The sequence below is a fragment of the Colossoma macropomum genome, unplaced genomic scaffold (genome assembly GCF_904425465.1).
Source record: "Colossoma macropomum unplaced genomic scaffold, Colossoma_macropomum, whole genome shotgun sequence".
NCBI classification, from domain to species: domain Eukaryota; kingdom Metazoa; phylum Chordata; class Actinopteri; order Characiformes; family Serrasalmidae; genus Colossoma; species Colossoma macropomum.
Window position 1 is genome coordinate 16,288,755 of NW_023494807.1, and position 20,485 is coordinate 16,309,239.

General features: G+C 38.5%; 1 protein-coding gene across 2 annotated transcripts in view; it reads right to left on the reverse strand.

The window, feature by feature from the left end:
• Positions 1-20,485, reverse strand: part of pard3ab (par-3 family cell polarity regulator alpha, b) — a 193,104-nt gene that overhangs the window by 139,260 nt on the left and 33,359 nt on the right. For both annotated transcript variants that reach the window (XM_036555749.1, XM_036555748.1), the window contains exons 3-5: positions 10,571-10,769; positions 9,112-9,293; positions 6,749-6,892 (exon numbers count right to left, since the gene is read on the reverse strand). In XM_036555749.1, coding sequence (XP_036411642.1) covers positions 6,749-6,892; positions 9,112-9,293; positions 10,571-10,769 — 525 coding nt within the window. The remainder of the gene's footprint in view (positions 1-6,748; positions 6,893-9,111; positions 9,294-10,570; positions 10,770-20,485) is intronic.

Here is a 20,485-nt window from a genome sequence, read left to right on the forward strand (position 1 = left end):
TTCAGTCCGCCACCCAACTAATATCTGGTCAATCAGTGGTCCTGTGATTGTCACTTTCCATTGATGGATGCAGTAAAGTGTGGGTTGATGAACTGTTCAGGCTACAGCCAGTAACTGTAAACCTACAAAGCAAGTGTATCTATGTGGCAGGCGTTTCCAATAAAATGTCAACTCCATGTAAGTCAATAAAACAGGGATCCAATAGAACTCAAGGCAAAGTTTGAGTGCCTTAATATGAAGTGGCTCCAAGCTGCTGTATTGATAAGGATGGTCATGATGCCATTAAGCTAATCGTTTTACACATTACAAAATTAAAATGGATCGGGATAAATTCTCGCAAATGCTTCAGGAAATCATATAAAGATAACGATTTCCCTTTTTGTGAAAATGCCTTCGAGACAATTATGAGGTTTGTGAGCCACAGGACATAAAACCTTCACACAAACCCATTAACACCCTCACTCTCACTCACACACGCACAGTTTTCCCAGTGGCTGTACTGTGAAGGAGACCATTACATCAATTATTCAGTAGTGGGGCACGGTGAGCGGCTGCTGGGAAATACGCAAGTCTGTGTGCAGACCTCTGTGTGTGTGCGTATGTGTGTGAGTGTGTGTGTGTGTGTGTGTGTGCGTATGTGTGTGAGTGTGTGTGTGTGTGTGTGTGTGTGAGAAGGTATTCACTGCGTCATTGTATGTGCTCACGGCACCAGACTGACTACTGGGACATTAAAGTTTAATGAGAGTCTGAGTGTGTTTGCAGGTGTGTGTGTGTGTGTGTGTGTGTGTGTGTGTGTGTGTGTGTGTGTATCTATATGGCCATGAAAGTTACATAATCGAGTGCTGAGCCCAAATTGTCAAGTAGTTATTGTAAAGTGCACACACACACACATACACACATACACAGAGGACTAAAACTAGCCAATATTTTCATTTTTAAACAGTCTAAGCCTAGTTTTGAGCCCGAAAGACAAACGTTTGTTTCCACACAAAAGAGCGCAGCTTCATAAAAGTAGTATACATGCTGACATCGCCATTTCCAAATATTTTAATTAATCAAATGTATGAAATCTATAATATTTGTTGGAGCCCTAAGAACTCAAACACACACACACACATTCAGTGAGTGTGAGGTGAGCCATAACCGGGTTATTGTGTGTATCCTCCAACGTTGCGAGTTGTTCTGCCAGGGGCAGTTGGTCAACCACTCTTTTCCTCTCTCTGTTGAATTATGAAAAATGAAAAATGTGCCACAAAGGAAAACATACACACACACAGGTAGATGGTTGGGGATTTTGAAGGAAGTAGAAACAATGAGCTCTGACTCGTTACTGTAATCAGCAGCCCGTGTGTGTGTGTGTGTGTGTGTGTGTGTGTGTGTGTGTGTGTGTGTGTGTGTGTAGTGATTTAGATGAATAAGTCATTAACTCTGTTCACTGTGAAACAATCAAAAATAAAAGCAGAACCACAGACACCAAACCCAAAATGAGTCTGAATGAACTTCAACACAAAGAACTTAAATACAAACTCTGCCTGTACTGCAAAGAGGAACTACAGAGACAGAGAGAGAGAGAGAGAGAGAGAGAGAGAGAGAGAGAATGACTGAGTGCATGCTATTTGTGTCTTTAAGTCTGTTTCATGCACTCTGATAAAGAACCTCAATGTGTGAAAAAAAAGAGAATGAAGAAGAGATGAAAAGAAAAGAACACACACCTGCACAATTACAGAACCACAGCAACACCTACTGGACAGAGAGAGAGAAAGAGAGAGAGACAGAGGGAAAGAAAGAGGGAGAAAAGAGAGGCGATACAGAAAGAGAGCAAGAGACTAAAAGAGGGAGAGAGTGGGAAATTGAAAGAAGAGAGAAAGAGAAGGAAAAAGAAGGAAAACGAGAGGAAGAAAGTAGGGGAGGGAGAGAGAGTGAGTTCAGTTTGGATGATATTTTAAAGCAGAGTGATTTACGACTGCTCCATTTTACTCTACATGATTTATTACACACACACACACTCAACCACGCATATTTGAGACACACACGCGCGCACGATTGCAGAACATACCTGATCTGACACACGTACACATTTCAGCGAGTGTGATGGTGTAGAACAGGGGTGCTCAAACTTTTTGTCTTGTGTAGTCAAAGTGCAAAGTTTGTGGTCATTCGAGGAGCAAAACTACACAAAAGAATGTACAAACAAAGAAGGCATGCGGTTTCAAAAGGAGCTTGAAAAGGCAAAATGCATTTAACATTTCACTACATTTCCTTACTAAAATACTTAAAAATACAAATGAAAAAAGAAAAGAAGAATTTAAGCTATAAATCATAAATTAGTTTGTTCTGTCATTGGGTGAGGGGGTGGGTTTAAGGAATCTCTGTGGTGGGCGAAATCAAGTATTCTCACAGGCCAAACATCCACACAGTAACAGGCCAACTTCGGCCCACAGGCCACACTTTGGGCAGCTGTGGTGCAGAAGGATTATACACCTATTAGGGCTCGACTGATGCATTCTCAAGGATTTATGGGTATCAGTGAAAGTGCTGTCAATGATGCTACTTGTTTTCATTTGCAACACACATCTTCAACATTAAGATAATCTTATATCATAAATCATTATCAACATCAATATTATCGATCTTAAATCATATTAGTCAGTAAGGAACTGTTTCACTAAAACTATAACACCATGTCCTAACAGAGAGTGAGTGCTTAAATGTAGAGCAGCATCGCAATGCAAAGCCTTCAGGAGATCTACACTGAACTCAAGACTACATATAAAACCTAGCTAGGCTTTTAGTGTCAGCACATAAACTTATTTTATTGGGATACTAAGGGTATATATTTTACCTTATGTGTGACTAAGCAAATTAATAAATACATTAGTGTTTTTATTATTGAAATTGATCAAATAAATAAAATAATAATAACAAATAATAATAAAATAATACATTTAAAACTAATCATGTAACACATTTATATTAATACATATTTATAATACACAATTAACAATTAAAATGCAGTGAGAGTAACCTATAGCAGACAGGACTGGTTATTTGGTTCACCATCTTTGGTGACACCTCAATAAAACTGCTAGCTCAGCTAAACACGGCATTTCTGTTATTTGTAATGTTTGTACCTATTCGTAACTATTGAGTTTTTATTACAAGCCTTCGGAAATACAATTAAGTCTTATTTTTCCCCTCCACATACACGGATCAGGCATAACATTATGACCACCTCCTTGTTTCTATGCTCATTGTCCATTTTATCAGCTCCACTTACTATATAGGTGCACTTTGTAGTTCTACAATTACAGACTGTAGTCCATCTGTTTCTCTGCATACTTTGTTAGCCCCCTTTTACCCTGTTCTTCAGTGGTCAGGACCCCCGTGGACCCTCACAGAGCAGGTACTATTTGGGTGGTGGATCATTCCCAGCACTGCAGTAACACTGACGTGGTGGTGGTGTGTTTGTGTGTTGCGCTGGTCTGAGTGGCTCAGACATAGCAGTGCTTATTTTATGCCTGATCAGTGTATGTGGAAAATAACCAGTTTGTTTGGTCATAGAGATTCGTCCTTTTTTCCACTTCATGGATGAGTTTTCATCCATTTTATGGTGAAATGGCAAAACAACACAGCGCATCAAAAACAGAACTGGGAATCCCACAAAAAAGGTGTGTTGCATCACATCGAACTGCACAGACAGTACAGACAGCTTCACTGATTGTAAAGGGAGGATCTTAGAGTCTGATTAGTTTTTGATCACATTAATTAATAATGCCTGACATTGTTAGTTTTTTAGCTTCTTAAAATCAGGATTGTATTCTATTGTTGGCTAAGTCATTTCTCTCCCTCTCTCTTTCTCTCACACACACACATACACAGTTGTTTTGTTTTTGGCTGCAAGAGTGAGAGGATGTGTTGTGCAATGCCACGAAACAACTGGACTCCCCGACTGCTGCAATACATCAACACATCCAAAACAGCCATTAACTCTAACTCAAGTGAGTCAATTAAATCAACACAGATTGCTTAATCACTCACTCTCCACATACACACATATATACACAAAGGAACACATACACACACACACCACACACACACACACATACACACACTGATTGAGAAACATACACACCCACACACTGAGAAACACGCACACAGGGCCAGATGAGCCGTGCCAGAGGTGAACGTATCTACATTTTTCATTAACGGATATTTACATTGGAACTTTGATGGCTCCAACTGCTGGTGATGAACGAGAGCGGGTGTGTGTTTAAGTCTCATTTAAGTGGAATTTAAAAAACACACACACAGTTAAACTCTGTCATATGGTGCTCTGGTTTCCACAGTGAAAACAACAGGATTTAAGAATATGTGAATATAAAACAGTTGTCAGTTGTTTTAAACAGTTCAACTGTCCTGTGCTCTCCCATACATACACACACACACACACACACACACACAGCTTGTTTATCCCATCCCCAATATAAACATACACATGGGCCATTTATCCTATACAGTCCAACACATTCAGCCACCCACACACCAACACACACTTTCACAAATGACTGGCCTGCAAAAAGCACAAATAGGCCAAAAACAAAAGCCAAAGCACAAAAAGACAAAAATCTCATTGCGATACTTTAAGACATTTTCACGATACACGATATGCATCATGATATTTAGTTTTTCTGAAATTTAAGATGCTGGAACTGACAAAACATGTAGTGCTACATGCAACAATACTACAATGATAAACCTACAACTACATTTCTATCCAGTGTTTTATAAACTGCACTGAACTAAATCTCATTAAACAGCACTAATTATGCTCTGTATGTAATGAAACATGCAGTCAGTCAGTGTTCTTTAAGTACTGATGATCTCCAAAACATGCTCAGAAAAGCATATTGTAGCATAAATTACAACGATAACGATAAAATATTGTCATATTGCCCACCCCTAAGCAAACACCCTTCTGTAAGCAGCTGAACCCAGAGCTCCCTCAGTAACAGCAGTCCTATTCAAACTGACCTCAGTAATGGAATTAGAAAAAACTGCTAACAGCCACGTAGGCCTACCATGCTGTTACGGTCACTGAGCTTGACATGTATCACTGGTGTGAACGTTCAGTCCGACAGAATACTTTAATCTCTTACAAATGACATCACAGCATCTACCCTGACAACACTAAGCTAGCTCCATTTATGCTGAACAGAAAGCACCACGGTGGACTGTCTGGAGAACCGGTCCTAATCTGGTTAATAATGTTAGCTGTACTTTCTGTTTTTTTACCTAAAGCTGACAAATTTGCACGTATGCAAGGCTTTCAGAAGAAACAAAGTCACCACTGATGCAGAAGATATGCATGTAATAATCTCAGCAGGATTTAAACAGCCTTTTCCTCTATTAATCACAGATGAATGTGCAATGCTCTGTAAATTGTGCCACCACAGTATTTTATCATTATATTTATTACATCCTTATGAATATGTTGTGAAAGCTCCACTTAATTTCTCAACTGCAAAGAAGTTTCTTGTTCTCCTTTGTTTTCACTTCAAATTTCTTATCATTAATCAAGATCAGGGCAACACTGATCTTTCCTCTTATTTTCTCTCCTGGCTAAATGATGAGCTCAACCCTAATTTCAACACATTTACTGAATGGTGAAATTTCATCTGGAAGACTGCATTCCTCAGGCTTTATTTCCCTGCAGCATTTTTGCGGTCTGTTGATCAAATTTTTTGGATTGGATAATAGTCATCTATGCATTTATATTAAGATTTTTTTTTCTTTTTTTTTATACATATTATTTTGTGAGTGGACACAATATTGTATTTGGTTTGAGAGGAAAAAAAAACTTGTGAAAGTAAATATGTAAAAGTTAGAGGTTTAGTTCAAGACATCTCCCCAGAGAAGGTGCAAAAGCTCCCTTTAGCATTAGATCCTCATCACAAAGACAGAAAGGTGCTCACAAATTGGCTGCTGTTCTTATTTTACCCTAACAGTATGTAGGTTTAAGCATCATCATCCTGAGCATAATGAACTCATGTATAAGCACAATTTAATTTTCACAGTATATAGACACTTCTTAAAGGGAGGGCATTTTCCCCTCATTTTCTTTATATGTATTCAAACACGACTGTTTAGCATGTTTTAATTTGGTTAAATGTCCTAAAAATAATTTTCATAATACTAAAAACATACAAATAACACCTCACTGACACTGCATTTTTACTGTAAATGCTAAATGTGTCAATAAATGCCAAGTTGAGGCAATATCATGGTGTGTTACTGGTATTCTTGGCCTTTTTCTTGTTGCATCATCACTGGCACTGGTGCATGTTAAAGGTCTTATCATAAAGCAGTCTGTGGTCCATCATTAATACCATATTAGTGATCAGTACGATATAAACACTAACAAACTAATACATACACTAATAATAGAGGTACTATATTTTGTAAATAGCACAACTGGCATTATTAATGAATCCTTTATAAAACTACTAACTGCACTTCCACTGCCAACAAGCACTGCATCCTAAGCTTTTATAAATGCCCATCTAGTATCCTTGTAAAGCTCGGTCTATGCTCATTGTTTTCTATGTTTATGAGGGCTGGACTGATTTAAATGTACCTCAGTGGCCAGCCCACAGGAGCTTATAGAGTGAGATTAGTCTTTTTCATGTGCAGTGTAAGTAATTTATATATGCACTGCAATTCATTATGAACACATCATATATGGTGGTACCTGTTCCTGCCGCTCGATCCAGCGGTCCACCATGGGGTGATTGGCGCTTAAGGAGGAGCGGGCAGTCTCTCGCTGAAACTCCCTCTGATTGGACCAATGGCCTGCATCCCGAGGGAGACTCCGATACGTATCCAAACCTCGACCCTAGGTCAGACAGAGAGAGAGAGAGAGAGAGAGAGAGAGAGAGAGAGAGAGAGAGAGAGAGATAGATAGAAAATAGATAGAGAGATATTGAGACAGCAAGATTGAGAGATCGGGGATATTGACAGATATTGAGAGGGAGGTAAAATAACGTATTCAGTTAGAGAGAGATATTGAGAAAGATAGGACGAGAGAGAGAGAGATTGAGAGGGAAGTACAGGTTCATAAATCAGCAGCTGTGGATTTTATGACTATGTTGCAGTAATCATTAGTCTGCTAGATCGGCGTCAGAAGATGAGATGATGGTATAGCTGCACACATAAATCAACTTTACTTCCTAAACACACACAAACACACTCACACACACAGTAAATCAGACAGCACCAGGGACGTGTTGTGTGTGAGAGATAAGGTCAATATGAGTGTGTGGTGATGGCTGTGCTCTTCAGAACTGGAGATGGAAAATTTCACATCCAGTCATATGCGACTGTAATGAAAGTGCTGGATCTCTACAGATCTACACCTGCCCACGTTTACCATACAGCACACACTTCCTCCACTCCAACACTGCTGATGAAGCACTATTCTCCTTGCCTGCTCTGTGGAAGCACCTGAATCTTGCAAGCTTTCACTTTGTTTTCATCCAGATTCAGTCTGCCATTAGTCTAGGGCTGAGCAATAGATCAACTATAGGTATATCTGGTATGTGTCAGGTACTTTTTAAATTTGCTATATATATATGTATCTGCATATATATATATATAGTGGCATAATATGCCAGATAATACTAGTGAATTTGTTATGATTTTAAGTAAGTGTGTCAAATAGCATAACATTCTATTTAAGCTTAAATTAATGATCCAGCAAAAAACCACTTCCACTTACCCCTAGACGCAATCAGTCAGCCAAGACAAGTTAGATGACCAAAATTTGCTGCTTTGGTTTAGCAATGGAGCTACAAGGTGTTGCTAATGTTGCTAACAAACACAGGAAGTCAATAGACACCCAAATCCTTTGAGGAAACACAGCCTCTAAACTTCTCCCAACCCACTGAAACTGTATCCACGTTTTGATTAAGGTCACGCAGACGTGTCAATGTGGTTTAATGAATATTTTGACGTACCATAAACTATAAAAGTGAACAAACCTTCACCGTGTAGCTGAGCGCTGCAGTCAGCCTTTTTAGATAACAGGTATTACGCCGAATTCTGTGCAGAATCCAAACTCGCCTGACATTCATGAAAGTCATGTGCATGTTTGCATTTGCATACCTTCAATTTAAAATTCCAGGAGAGACAGTTATTAACAAAAGTAAGCAGAAATTACAATAGTCACATAATCCGTGGCCTCCATATGCCTGCGTGTGAAGAGGAGACATAATTTTACATAATACCTGTTGTCTACTAATAGCTGCCCCACGCATTCACCAACACAGTGAAGTTTTGCTCATTTTTATAGTCATTCTGTGTCCTAAACCACACTGACAAGCCTGCGTGACCTTAATAAAGAGCTAGATGATGTTCGTTTCGGTTGAGAGAATTTTTGAGGATGTTTTTACAGAAAAGATTTGGGTGAATACTGACTTCTAGTGTTTGTTACTCTCGTAGCTCTAATCTTAAACTAAAGAATCAAAATCTGGACACTAAAACATGTCTGAAGGATTAAAAAGATGTTATCGTAAAGCTAGCATAGTATTTGGAAATTCTGGAAAGTGAAGATGCTTCTGCAATGCTTATCTTATCTGGAGTCAGGACACAGATCTGAACTTGGGAAATGTTATTTTGTAACAGCTACTGTTCCCAAGTCTAACTCAAGTTGTCATGGTGACTATACAGATAAGATGTCAGAGTTAGGATGCTCCTGAACATGGGTCCTGGTCATCTGAACATCTGCATATCCATCTCACCATATTACAGGGCATAATATAAAGCACATGTGGCGGGACACTGACTGTTATTCCAGTGGGAAAGAGAACAGCTGTAGTTTTGATATACCACCAGAAGACTGATATAGAGGGGAAAGGCGGTAAAGTTCAGCGAGAGAAGAGTTCATGGAGCACGGTGGGATACTTAAATAAAGCTGCTTTATTTGGAATCCACTAGAGACCCTTCTTGCTTTTTTAAGAGCCCTAGCAGACATTCTTTTCTCAGGGTCCAACATTTTCAACCCTGCCCTGCTCTGCCATTACTGAACTGGATTTTCTACATAATCATGTGCTGTACCTTCCTCTCCAGACTGCTAGTCCCAGTGGAGTAGCGGGGTTTGAGGAAGCCTGCTGTGGTGGACCAGCGTGTGGGGTTCTTTCTAGAAGGCTCTTCAGGCTGAGTGCGAGGCTCAGAGAACGATATTGCTGCCAAGCTCAATAATGCAGGATCACTACTGCGCCTCACGTGCAACGGCATGTCTGTCAGAGACAGAAACATTAAAAGAAAGAAATACATCAGTATTACTAAATCATCTAATTATACACAAAACATCTTCATTACAAATACATACATAATCCACAAAGAGAAGTGCTTGCCAAAGATAGTTCAGGCTTTAGTTTCCCTCTCTCACAGACAAGTTTATAATCTAAATAGCTGCGTCTGAAACATTAAACACACGTTCTAAAAGCTGCTGTTGACAGCGTGAAGCTTGTTCAGACAGACTACAGCTTTGTGTGAGCTTATTTTAAACACTACACCAGAGGCCACAAGTTCCAGTATTCCAATGACCTTAAAGGGGGAATTCCACAAATTTTATAAAACATCTGCATAATTAAATGATTAAAATGTAAACAAAGTCATTCAGGGTGGTTTGATGTGAAATGCTTTCTAGAGAAACAGTCTTTTACAAGCAATTTTGGGGCATTTCTATTTGTCTATTTAACACAAAGTTTACAAAGAATGTAAAGGGCAGCTAGTTTTTTTTTCAAATTATGCCAAACAAGCAAGCAAACAAACAAAAATGGAGATACAGGGTTTTATTTGTTCTGGATTTCTATACACATCAAAACACTTTTTTGGCCACTGAAACTACACCATTTTGAAAGCACTTATAGCTGGATCGATTTAAAAATGTTTTCCTTGTGAACTAAATCAGGGAAAAAGATTTTCAAAAATGCTACTGCTTATAACAACAATAACAATATAGCACAATACACAGTTGTATGTAGACGTTTGAACACCTCTGGTCAAACTGTGTTTTGTCGATTTTCTAAGTGAAAATAAATTAACACATTCTCTACAGCGATTAAACTTAAATACACTATTGTTCTGTAAATTTTAGTGCACAATTTCTATTCATTTGCTGAGTTGCACATACTGGAAAAAATGAAACAAAAATATAATGTGCCATCATTTTTGCACAGGCAACATTTTATGTTTAATTTTTTTTCCAGTAGGTGAAAAATCAGCAAATAAAAAGTAATTGTGTATTAAAATGTGCAGAAGTGTGTTTCGACTTAGGAAATCAACAAATACAAATCAACAGGGCCCAAACTTTTGCATTTGACAATTTATATATATATATATATATATATATATATATATATATATATATATATATATATATATATATATATATATATATATGTGTGTGTGTGCGTATTTATTGTAATAACACACACACACACACACACACACACACACAAATATATGTATACACACATACACACACACAGTCTCTCACTGTAGCACTTACTGGTGCGCAGGGCAGAGGGTGTGACCTCTATCTCACTGTTACTGTTGGGTTGGTAGGTGTGGAAGGGCTGGAAAGCGGAGAGAGGAGTGGAGGAGGATATATCCGCAGAGAAGAGGTCAGGAGACTGAGTACCTGTAGAGCTCGCACTGGTCCCATCACCTCCAGCATGAGGCTCCTGCTCCTCATACACTGCCACCAACTAGAGAGAGAGAGAGAGAGAGAGAGAGAGAGAGAGAGAGAGAGAAATTATTATAATAGCTGTATTCACTCTACTGCTTCTATTATTAACATTGATATTACTCATATTTATGAGTGCTTTAAGCCCTTAAAACTGCACAGGCCTGTATGTGGGCCCAAACCTCTACATGACTTCACACGCTAGTGTCATAGTAGCTATCGAACAACAACAAGCAGTTACTGAATAGTAAGTTGTTAGATTAATAACTGAATAACACACTTGGCATTCAAATGTTTAAATGGGAAGTCAAATGTTTTTTCTGCTTTATTTAATTGAGATAGAAATTACAAAGTAATTCAGAGTGGTCTGATGTGAAATAGTTCACTGCACAGGAACTTAATTCTGATTTCTTTACAATTGTAGTGATAGGAACCAGAATTGGTGGCAAAAAAAAGTGGTAAATCCAGTCAGGAACTATTTTGCCTTATAATGCACGGACTGAAAGCAGGCCAAAACCTTCTCAAAACTATTGTTAAACCCTGTCTCAGGCATCAGGCAGCATATTTGTAACCATTTCATACAATGATATGAGGCACTACATTTTCTGGATGTCTGGTTCCTACCACCACCACTGTGAACAACTCTGACTTCTCTAGAACAGAGCATTTCACATCAAACCACTATGAACTTAATACCTTAATATTTTTATTTCGAAACTTGGAACACTGGAATTACGATTTAACATAAAAATGAACGCACTTAAAAACAAAAATTTCATTTATAAACATAAAACATACTAGAAAAGATTAAGTGGAACAAAATTAAATACACTTCTATACTTTGAGAGTTTAACTGGGAAACCGTTAATACCACATATTTCAGTTTTTACTGAACTCGAGGACCCATGGTTTAGATTAATAGTCGTGTGGTTTAAGAAGCACACTCAGTGGGTGTGTGTGTGTGTGTGTGCCCTGTGAGACTTCTCAATTAGAGCAGTGTGTTGACGTTCCCATGACTGAGTCCCTGAAGACACTGAGGTATTTGGGACAGAGGGAGGCAACTCGAGCTTTAAAGAGGCCATCTGATTCTAATTATATATGTATATATATATATGTATATATGTATATATATATATGTGTGTGTGTGTGTGTGTGTGTGTCAATTTGACTGCTGCATGACTGTGTGTGTAAGTGAGTGAATGTGTGAGAGTGAAACAGACAGAGACAGAGTAGGGAATAAAAAATGATTTTGCCTAGTGGGATGTTACTGGTAGGATAGTCACTGTTGGAACAAAAGATTGTATCTAATTTTTTTTGGCCTTTTTTCCCCACTCAGTAGCTGGGCCTCTCCAATCACACAATACTACCAGTGCTAAGAGGGTAAAGGCTGGCATATGCTTCCTTAGAGTCATGGGAAGCCAGCCAACTGCATCTTTTCACGAAACTGCCAGTGCTGTTAGGTCAGCTAACAGACGCCTGTGCTGGCAAGCATCGCACTGAATGATGGGGGAGAGGGAGGGACATCCTACCCACCCAAAGAGACCGAGCCCAGTTGTGCTCTCTTGGACAGCCAGGGATCAAACTCGCAATCTCCTGATAATATGGCCAATGCTTAGATGGTTGCATCACTTGGGCAATGATTTCGAATGTGTTTCAGAGAAATGCTCAGTTTTCATTTTTAATCACAGCCCAGTTATAGCTTTCTTTTCTCATAATGACCCTGTTTCAAACCAAAAAGAAATGTGTATTGCTTTAATTGTCTATACTCAGTTGTGTAAATTGTTCAGTCATTCAGACCAGTCAGGGTATTTTTAAAAAACGTTTTGAATCAAATCAAAACAATCCAGATGAAATGTGGTAAAATGTTAGATCCATGATGCACTAAAACATAATCAGACTGAATTAAGAGGTCATCACTACAATCATTATATACAAACACACACAAACAAAAAGCTTAGCTTAATATGAACACTGTGCTTAATGAATGTAAAGTTGTGTGCAAAAGTTTGAACACCCAAACTCAAATGATGTTTTGTTGATTTTCTAAGTGAAAATAGGTTAATTCATCAAAAGGGAACAAACTTAGATATTTCTCTGTAAATTTTAGTGCACAAATTCTATCTGCAGATTTTGATATATTCAAAAAAGAAAAACGATATTTAAACTGTGCCATAACTTTTGCATATGCCACATTTAATGTTTTATTTTTCCCCCAATAAGATTATTTCAGCTAATAAACAGTAACTGTGCAGAAGTGTGTTCCATGTACAGGATCCGGTTACTTATTTTCAATTTGAAAATCAACAAAACATGTCATTTGACCAGGGGGCCCAAATATTTGCATACGACTATATGTAAAAACAGTACAAGAACAAATACGGCCTTGGTGTTTGTGTATGACCTAAACCGGCAAAGATTCACCGTTAGACAGCCTATTATAGATGTCCTGTTATAGTGCAGGCCATATTTGTCCCTGTACTGTATTCAGTTCATATGCATACAGTCTAATGTTTCTCCTAGGGGCTTCATCAGCGTTCTCCCAACGGTGCTGTAAAGGGTATTCATGTCTTGTACAGAGCAAAGAGGCTGGAAATCAATTGTGTGTGTGTGTGAGTGTGAGAGAGAGAGAGACACAGAGAGAGAGAGAAGAGAGAGAGAGAGAGAGAGAGAGAGAGAGAGAGAGAGAGAGAGAGAGAGAGAGAAGTGTGTGAACACTACACCATTTTAACAGTCAGTTCCTAATGAGACTACAACCCAAATCTACCATTTTACCCCACTAGAGCTGAACCAGACCCCCCCCCAACACACACACACATGCATACAGAAAGTACTCACTGCTCTTCACACTCTGTGAACACATGAAGTGAACACCATTAACTGTCCCTACATTATAATACATTTCCATGAAATCTGTAAAGTGCTGTTATTTTGCAGGTGAACAGTTGATGTGTCTGCTTTTTCCCCAGTCAGCAGTATATATAGTTCATTACTACAACACTGTCACATCAGCAAGACTGGGAGAGAACCAATGCTCAGTCACCTGTACCCACCGGGACTTATTTAACTGAGACACACACCCCACACACCCCCACACCCAGAGGGGACGCTCTGTTACACGCGTCCCGCATGAGCATAATCAGCGTAACCCCCCTGCACAGTTCAGTTGTAGGTGTTTTATTACTCTTTCTCTTAGAAAACAAAGCCATAAAATCAAAGTAATAAAAAAATGTAATCAACTAAATAAGAGAATATTAGCAGTTTCAGGCAGATGTGTGTGAATACACAACAGAGAGGATCAATAAAACTGGTGTTGTAATCAGGGCCAACTGATATGAAAACAGTCACAAAACTCATTAAAGGGCCTTTATCTTACATTTCTCTTGTATTGTCTCACCTGTGTGGGTTTATATAATAAATACTGTCATAATTCAACAACGTGTTTTCATTACTGTGCTTTTAAGACAGATATATGTAAATGAGCCTTGCTCTGATTGGCTGCTTTGCACTGTAAAGCAGTCTGGGATGAAACACTCACACTAACTAACTTTAGTGTGAAACAAAACCTTGTATCTCAATTTTGTTTTTTGTTTTTTTATTTTTACATAATTTGAATGGGTGGAGCCTAACTGCTGTAGACTGAATAGGTGGACATTTGTAAGATCACCAAAAAAAAAACAACAATGAATTCACAATGGTTTTTTGCAGCTCAATTTCCAAATATGAACTGTGTGAACTGTGAAACTTTTGCATACATCAAACTCTTATTTGACTACAAATAAAGAAATTGTGGTTTTCCATGATATAAAGTCCTTTAAGGGTGAACAATTTGACTGAAGTACAGAAAAGGCCAAACCACAGAAACATATGCATTTTTAAATATATCTGCATTAACTGGGCCAAAGCCTGGGAGGAAAAGGTGTAACAAATGATTTAACTACATTGTCCAAAAATTAGGAAAAAATAATTTTTTACTTTTAACTCTAAATTTACATCTGTGACATTGTCATGTCTTTTCCGAGAGTCTCTCATTAGTTGTTTTTTGGAATACTTTAGCAACTGATATGACTGTAGTTTGTTAGTTATGAACTATCAGATATCACTGTCCGTTGTCAAACTGTCTCAATTGTCAAATTCCTAACATTTAAAACCTCAAACACTTTAAAAGTATGAATAATGTAGCACTATGGATGGAGCTTCTTAGAGCTTTTATCGTTTTTTTAATTACTTCTTATTCTCACACAAAGGCTTTATGCTTCTGTTGTTCTAACAGCTTTGTGTTGAGACTCACTAGATCTTAGTGAATAACAAATGTGCTGTAACTGATCTAAGCATCTGTCTTAGTAGTCTCCATAAGAGCAGTATAAAAATATGAAGCCTTTACAGTTCTCAGACTGCATTAGCATTAGAGGTGTCCCCATTAAAATACAAACCAAGCAATTTCAAAACAACACTAACATCATTGCTAGGATATTCATAGAATCCAACTTTGTTGAAACTAAAGAAAGCAGCATTATTGAGTCAGAATGAAAATAAAAGCTAATATTCGGTGTGCGTGTGTTTCTGCTAGTTGCCCTCTATAGCCTGAAATTGGGCAAGTCACATTTTTTCGGAAAACATCACACATCTTTACTTATTAACACCACCCACACAGGATCAGAAAGAAGGTCCGACTCAATGTTTAGGTCTTTAAAGCAAAATCAACAGTATACTGGTAAAGATATGATGACAACAGTAAACCATTCACTTCTATGCTCGGAAGACACGTCCTTCACCAAGTTTCGGCTGAGTTCTCTTTAAATATTCTTTCTACATGCTTGCAATCATCAGATTAGTCCGCTCGTGAAGGTCCAAAGTACAACCAACATTACAAAATGTTCTTCTGCATGTTGTGTGCAGAGAGGTCTACAAATCCCCAAATGTTACATAGTGTAGCTTTAATTTCAGCCCATTTTATCTCTCAATATAAACAATACACTGTTAAGGCCCTAGAAGTAATTCATTCAGTTGTAGCAGTGCCAGCTCTACCTAATGCACGGCACAAGCAGCTGCTTAGGGTCCCATGGCTGCCAGGGGTTATTACTGTACCATTATACTGTCTAAGAACCTAGAGTGAGGGTGAAAAAGCAAGTGGTTAATCATGTCTTATTTTGTGTTGGGTTTTTTTGTGGTGTTAACATTATGGCACTTGTTTTGGCTTGTAGTTGGACAACAAGTAGTAGCGGAGCTGGGGTCTGTGTAACGAAGCAGGTTCAACTTAGATAAACTCTCTGACTTCAGCTTCACAAAACCTAAAGACAGCTGCAGTTCACTCGTTTTACAACTGCAGTTGACAACTTCCTCTGTTAATCCCACAGTCCTCAAAGAAGGAAAAAGATATCGCAATCCGTAAATATGTAGAAAGTAAAGCATTTATTACAGTAAAAAGAGCAAAGCTGTCACCACTGCCTGCAGCATCAGATCTAACTAAGCTTAAAGTGAGCTAGGTAAGTGAGAACTACTGCGTAGTGAGACAGACCTCTGAATCCAGAACGCTGAGAAGGTTATCTGTACTTTAAACTTGTCAGAACCCCAAATAAGCATCTAATCATCAGCAATATTCAAATTAGCTAGTTATAAATGCATTTAATTTAGACAGCTTGGGGAAGTCGTTGTTAGTTAACATCTAATTTTACACTACATCAGTTAGCAAGATGGGGGCTCCCAAAATCATTCTGTTCAGGGCCCCCAAAAGGCCAGAGTCAGCCGCGAGTTTAAGTTATACATGCAGTTGTAGTAATGCATTAAACTGTAGTGTAGTAATGCATTCTTTTCTAAGCGAGACCTGATAAATCTCCAACCTGAGTGCAGCTATGAAGATGAGTTTAATTCTACAATCCCAGCATGTCTGTCTCTCTCTCTCTCTCTCTCCACCTACACAGTCAATAATCTCGATTAAACTCGATCTCAGAAACTGTAACTTTTAAGGAGAAAAAGAAATTTATTCACTCAAAGCAAGGGAAGCTGTCGTTTTCAACTGATGCAAAAGATTAACATTTTTTTTATGACTGTGATGAAACACCATATGGGTTGTGTAAGACACACAGCTGAGTGTCTTCAGGCAGAGTTGAGAAATGGTATTCTGTTTCACAATGGAGCGCAAAGAGGCTGCTACAGAAACACTGATTGAAGTATAAATCTCTACTAATACACTCACTCACTCACTCTCTCCCTCCCTCTCCTTCTCCTTCTCCTGCACACAGGGGTCAGAAGTGGCGAATTTTGATGGGAGGGTTCTGACAGGAAGTTCTCAGGAGAATTCTCTCCCTCACTTCCTGTGCAGATCTGCCTCCATCTCCTCCTGCTGGAGGTCACAACCTCTGAGCCTCGTAAACAGTCTGCTTTACACATCAGCCACAAACCATCTTCTCTGCCCGCTCCAGCGGCCAGTAAAGACTGACCACAGCTCTCTCTAGAGCAACATGACCTATTACAACTATGTGTGCGAGCAAACGAGAGACAGGGACCAAGTGAGAGAGAGAGAGAGAGAGAGAGAGAGAGAGAGCGAGAGCGAGAGCGAGAGAGCGAGCGAGCGAGCGAGATATATGGGGTACTTGGCATTATGTGAAAAGTACACTATGTATTTTGAGGTATTTTCACATTGCAAAATATCATTTTGCACTGTTGCCTAATGTGCAATAAGCAAAGCTTAGTCAACTGAAAAGCACAATTTATAGTGTGTTACTTAGCTTTTAGTTCAGCTTGTGTGTTAATTTTAAATGTTAAAATGTTTTTCAACTGACCAATCCACTCTGCTCCCCCAGAAGTGTTCTTTTATAGAAACTAGTTGACAAGCTTTGCTACAAAACATTTTAAACTGAAAGCTGACCGTCATGTTGCCTAGCTGGAATATGGCTCTGTTGCTATTCGATAAATAGATACACAGACTGGCATGTGTGGGTTGGAAATTAGCCCCTGCGACCCACCAAATGTGGGTAAAGTGTAGTGGCGGGTGACTTTGCTTAATCTACCAGTCGTGGTGGCAGGTAAATAAAAATAGCACATACAATATTGTAGAATTGTAACATTCCACAACGCAGACTGAACCATAAGTCTGCTTGTTTCACTCAGAAATTCAGCGCTTTAGCGAGGGGACACGGGGTTAACCGAGACCAAAGAGAATCACATCAGGTCAAGTAGACAAACAAAACATTTTTTTTGGTCTATTTACCAACGTTAGATTAAATGAACTGAAATAAGGTCAGAATAGAACTGTCATGTAATGTCATTAGCTCATCAAATGTCTATCAGTTCACAGTTTGTGTGTGTGTGTACCACCTGTGTGCATGAGAGAGAGGCAGAGAAAATGTCAATATTTTCCAGAAGAGTTTAAATATTTACCTTATGAAATTAAATAGCTTATTGATCTAAGTAATCATGCTTAAATATTGTAGATCTTGTTGCATTATTTTTGTTACATGGGTTAACAGTTAACTGTGTGTGTGTGTGTATATATATACATACACACACACACACACACACACACACACACACACACACACACACATACATACACACAAAATCTCCATTTTTTGTTTGAACTTCTTTTACGTTTTAATTTTTTTATGTAATATTAATAGCCTTTTTTCTGTATGCAGAGGTTTGAATGTTGAAGTTTTTCCCGCAGATTTTAGTGCACAATTTCTAAAAATTAACATAAAATATAAAATGTACCACAAGCTTTAAATAAAAATGTAAAATTATAAATTATAATTTAAATTAAATTTAAATTATATATATATTAAAAACAGTAACTCTGCATGAAATTGATGCAAAAGATGCGTAACTTATTTTTAATCAACAAAATGCCATTTGACCAGGGGTGCCCAAACTATTGCATAAGACCAGTATATCTAGAAAGAATGCAATTATGCTTGATTAAAAATAATTCATTAAGCATTAGTGCCCAAACACAAAAAACATGCAAGCATTAATTATTTTAATATTTTGAAAATGATGGAGGAGAAATGTATGTTTGTGTTACAGAATCTCATTTTCAGGGAGATGTGTGACTGAGGACTTCTTATTAATTATTTTATAATAAGTTGTTTATACAGTGGTTGGAGAAACGCTGTAGATGACTCTTGACCGCACTGATTTTAGTTCTGATGGCAGTTTAATGGAAGCGAGTCAGCATATGAAACAATGCTTACACAGTGCTTACAATAACTTTAACAAGAACAAAAGAGGGAAACAATGATGAATGAAAGTTCACTGATGACCCCTCTGAACTGCCTTCTGCTTTTCACATCACTCACTATTTTTCCTCTACTGTACACTGTGGGTCTTATTAAACCTGTCTTAAAATACACACACACACACACACACACACACACACACACACACACACACACACACACACACACACACTTCTGTGCCAGATATCACAGGAAAATGCTTCCACTGATTAGTCTAAATGGTTTTACCATGAAGGTACCATTCAAAAAAACACACTAACTCTCACATACACACAGACACACACTTAGACTCACATACAGACTCAAATGTGACTGCATGTCTCTTTCTGTTTGTGTCTGCATCTCATTCTGTGTATGTCTTTCTGTCAATCTCTTTCTGTGTGCGTGTCTTTATGTGTGTGTCTCTCTGTCTGTCTTGTATGTGACTGTCTGTGTGTGCCTTTGATTATCTTTCTGTCTGTGTGTGTGTCTTTCTCTTTGTATATGTGTGTCCTTGTGTCTCAGTGTCTGTGTGTCTCTGTGCGTGCAATCTGGTTCCCTGAAGGGCAAAGGGGGCCGCTGCCTGTGGGCACAGGCGATTTTTTTATCACACTTCAAAAGAAACAGGAGATGGCTTATCGGCTGTGTGTTTGAATTTGGGACGGGTGTGTGTGGGAAGGGTCTCTAAAAGTAGCCCTTAAGACTCTGCACTTCCTCTTCCTGTTTACAGCCTGTGACCACTTCCAAAGGAGGAAACAAGAAGTCGTCACAGTGGGGGGCAACGTTTAGTGTGTGTGCATGTGTGTGTGTTTACCTGCAATACTTCATCACGTTTACACAGGAATGCAGCACACAGAACCAGCATGCAAGACAACACACGTAAGGTTTAGGCTGGTTCTCGTCTTGTGTGCTGATTCTGTGTGGTGTGTTTACCTGCAATAGTTCATCATATATACACAGGAATGCAGCACACAGAACCAGCACGCAAGACAAGCCTAAAATTAATTACTGCAGTTTCTTCTTGTTCAAAATCATAATCAACTACACTGCCTCCTACACTGTGGGAAACCATGAAGTATTATATTGACATTATAACTCATCCAAACAATCAGAACATCGTACAGAACACTTAAATTTGTCCTCAGACAGTATGTTAATCTGAAAAAACCTGCAACAGAAACAATGAGTAATTTGCTCTAGCAGAGCCTGATGACTTATTCAGGCCCTGCAACAACATTTTGTTTAAACAATCCTTGATCAACAACAGTACAAGAGAACTGTACATGTAAATACAATTTATTATTATTTAGTAAGCTCTAAAATGAATTAGGCCTGTCCAGTTCTCCATCAAATGGGCAATTACCACCTGTCTGTACTGGCATAGGACTATTTGTCAATCAGCCACGATATCCGATTACGCTGCCCTTTTGCCCAGGCTTAATATGGCACTTCCAGAACATCAACTATTACACGGCATAAACATGGAAAACCCCATCACTTACACTAACCTGCAATTATGATGCCA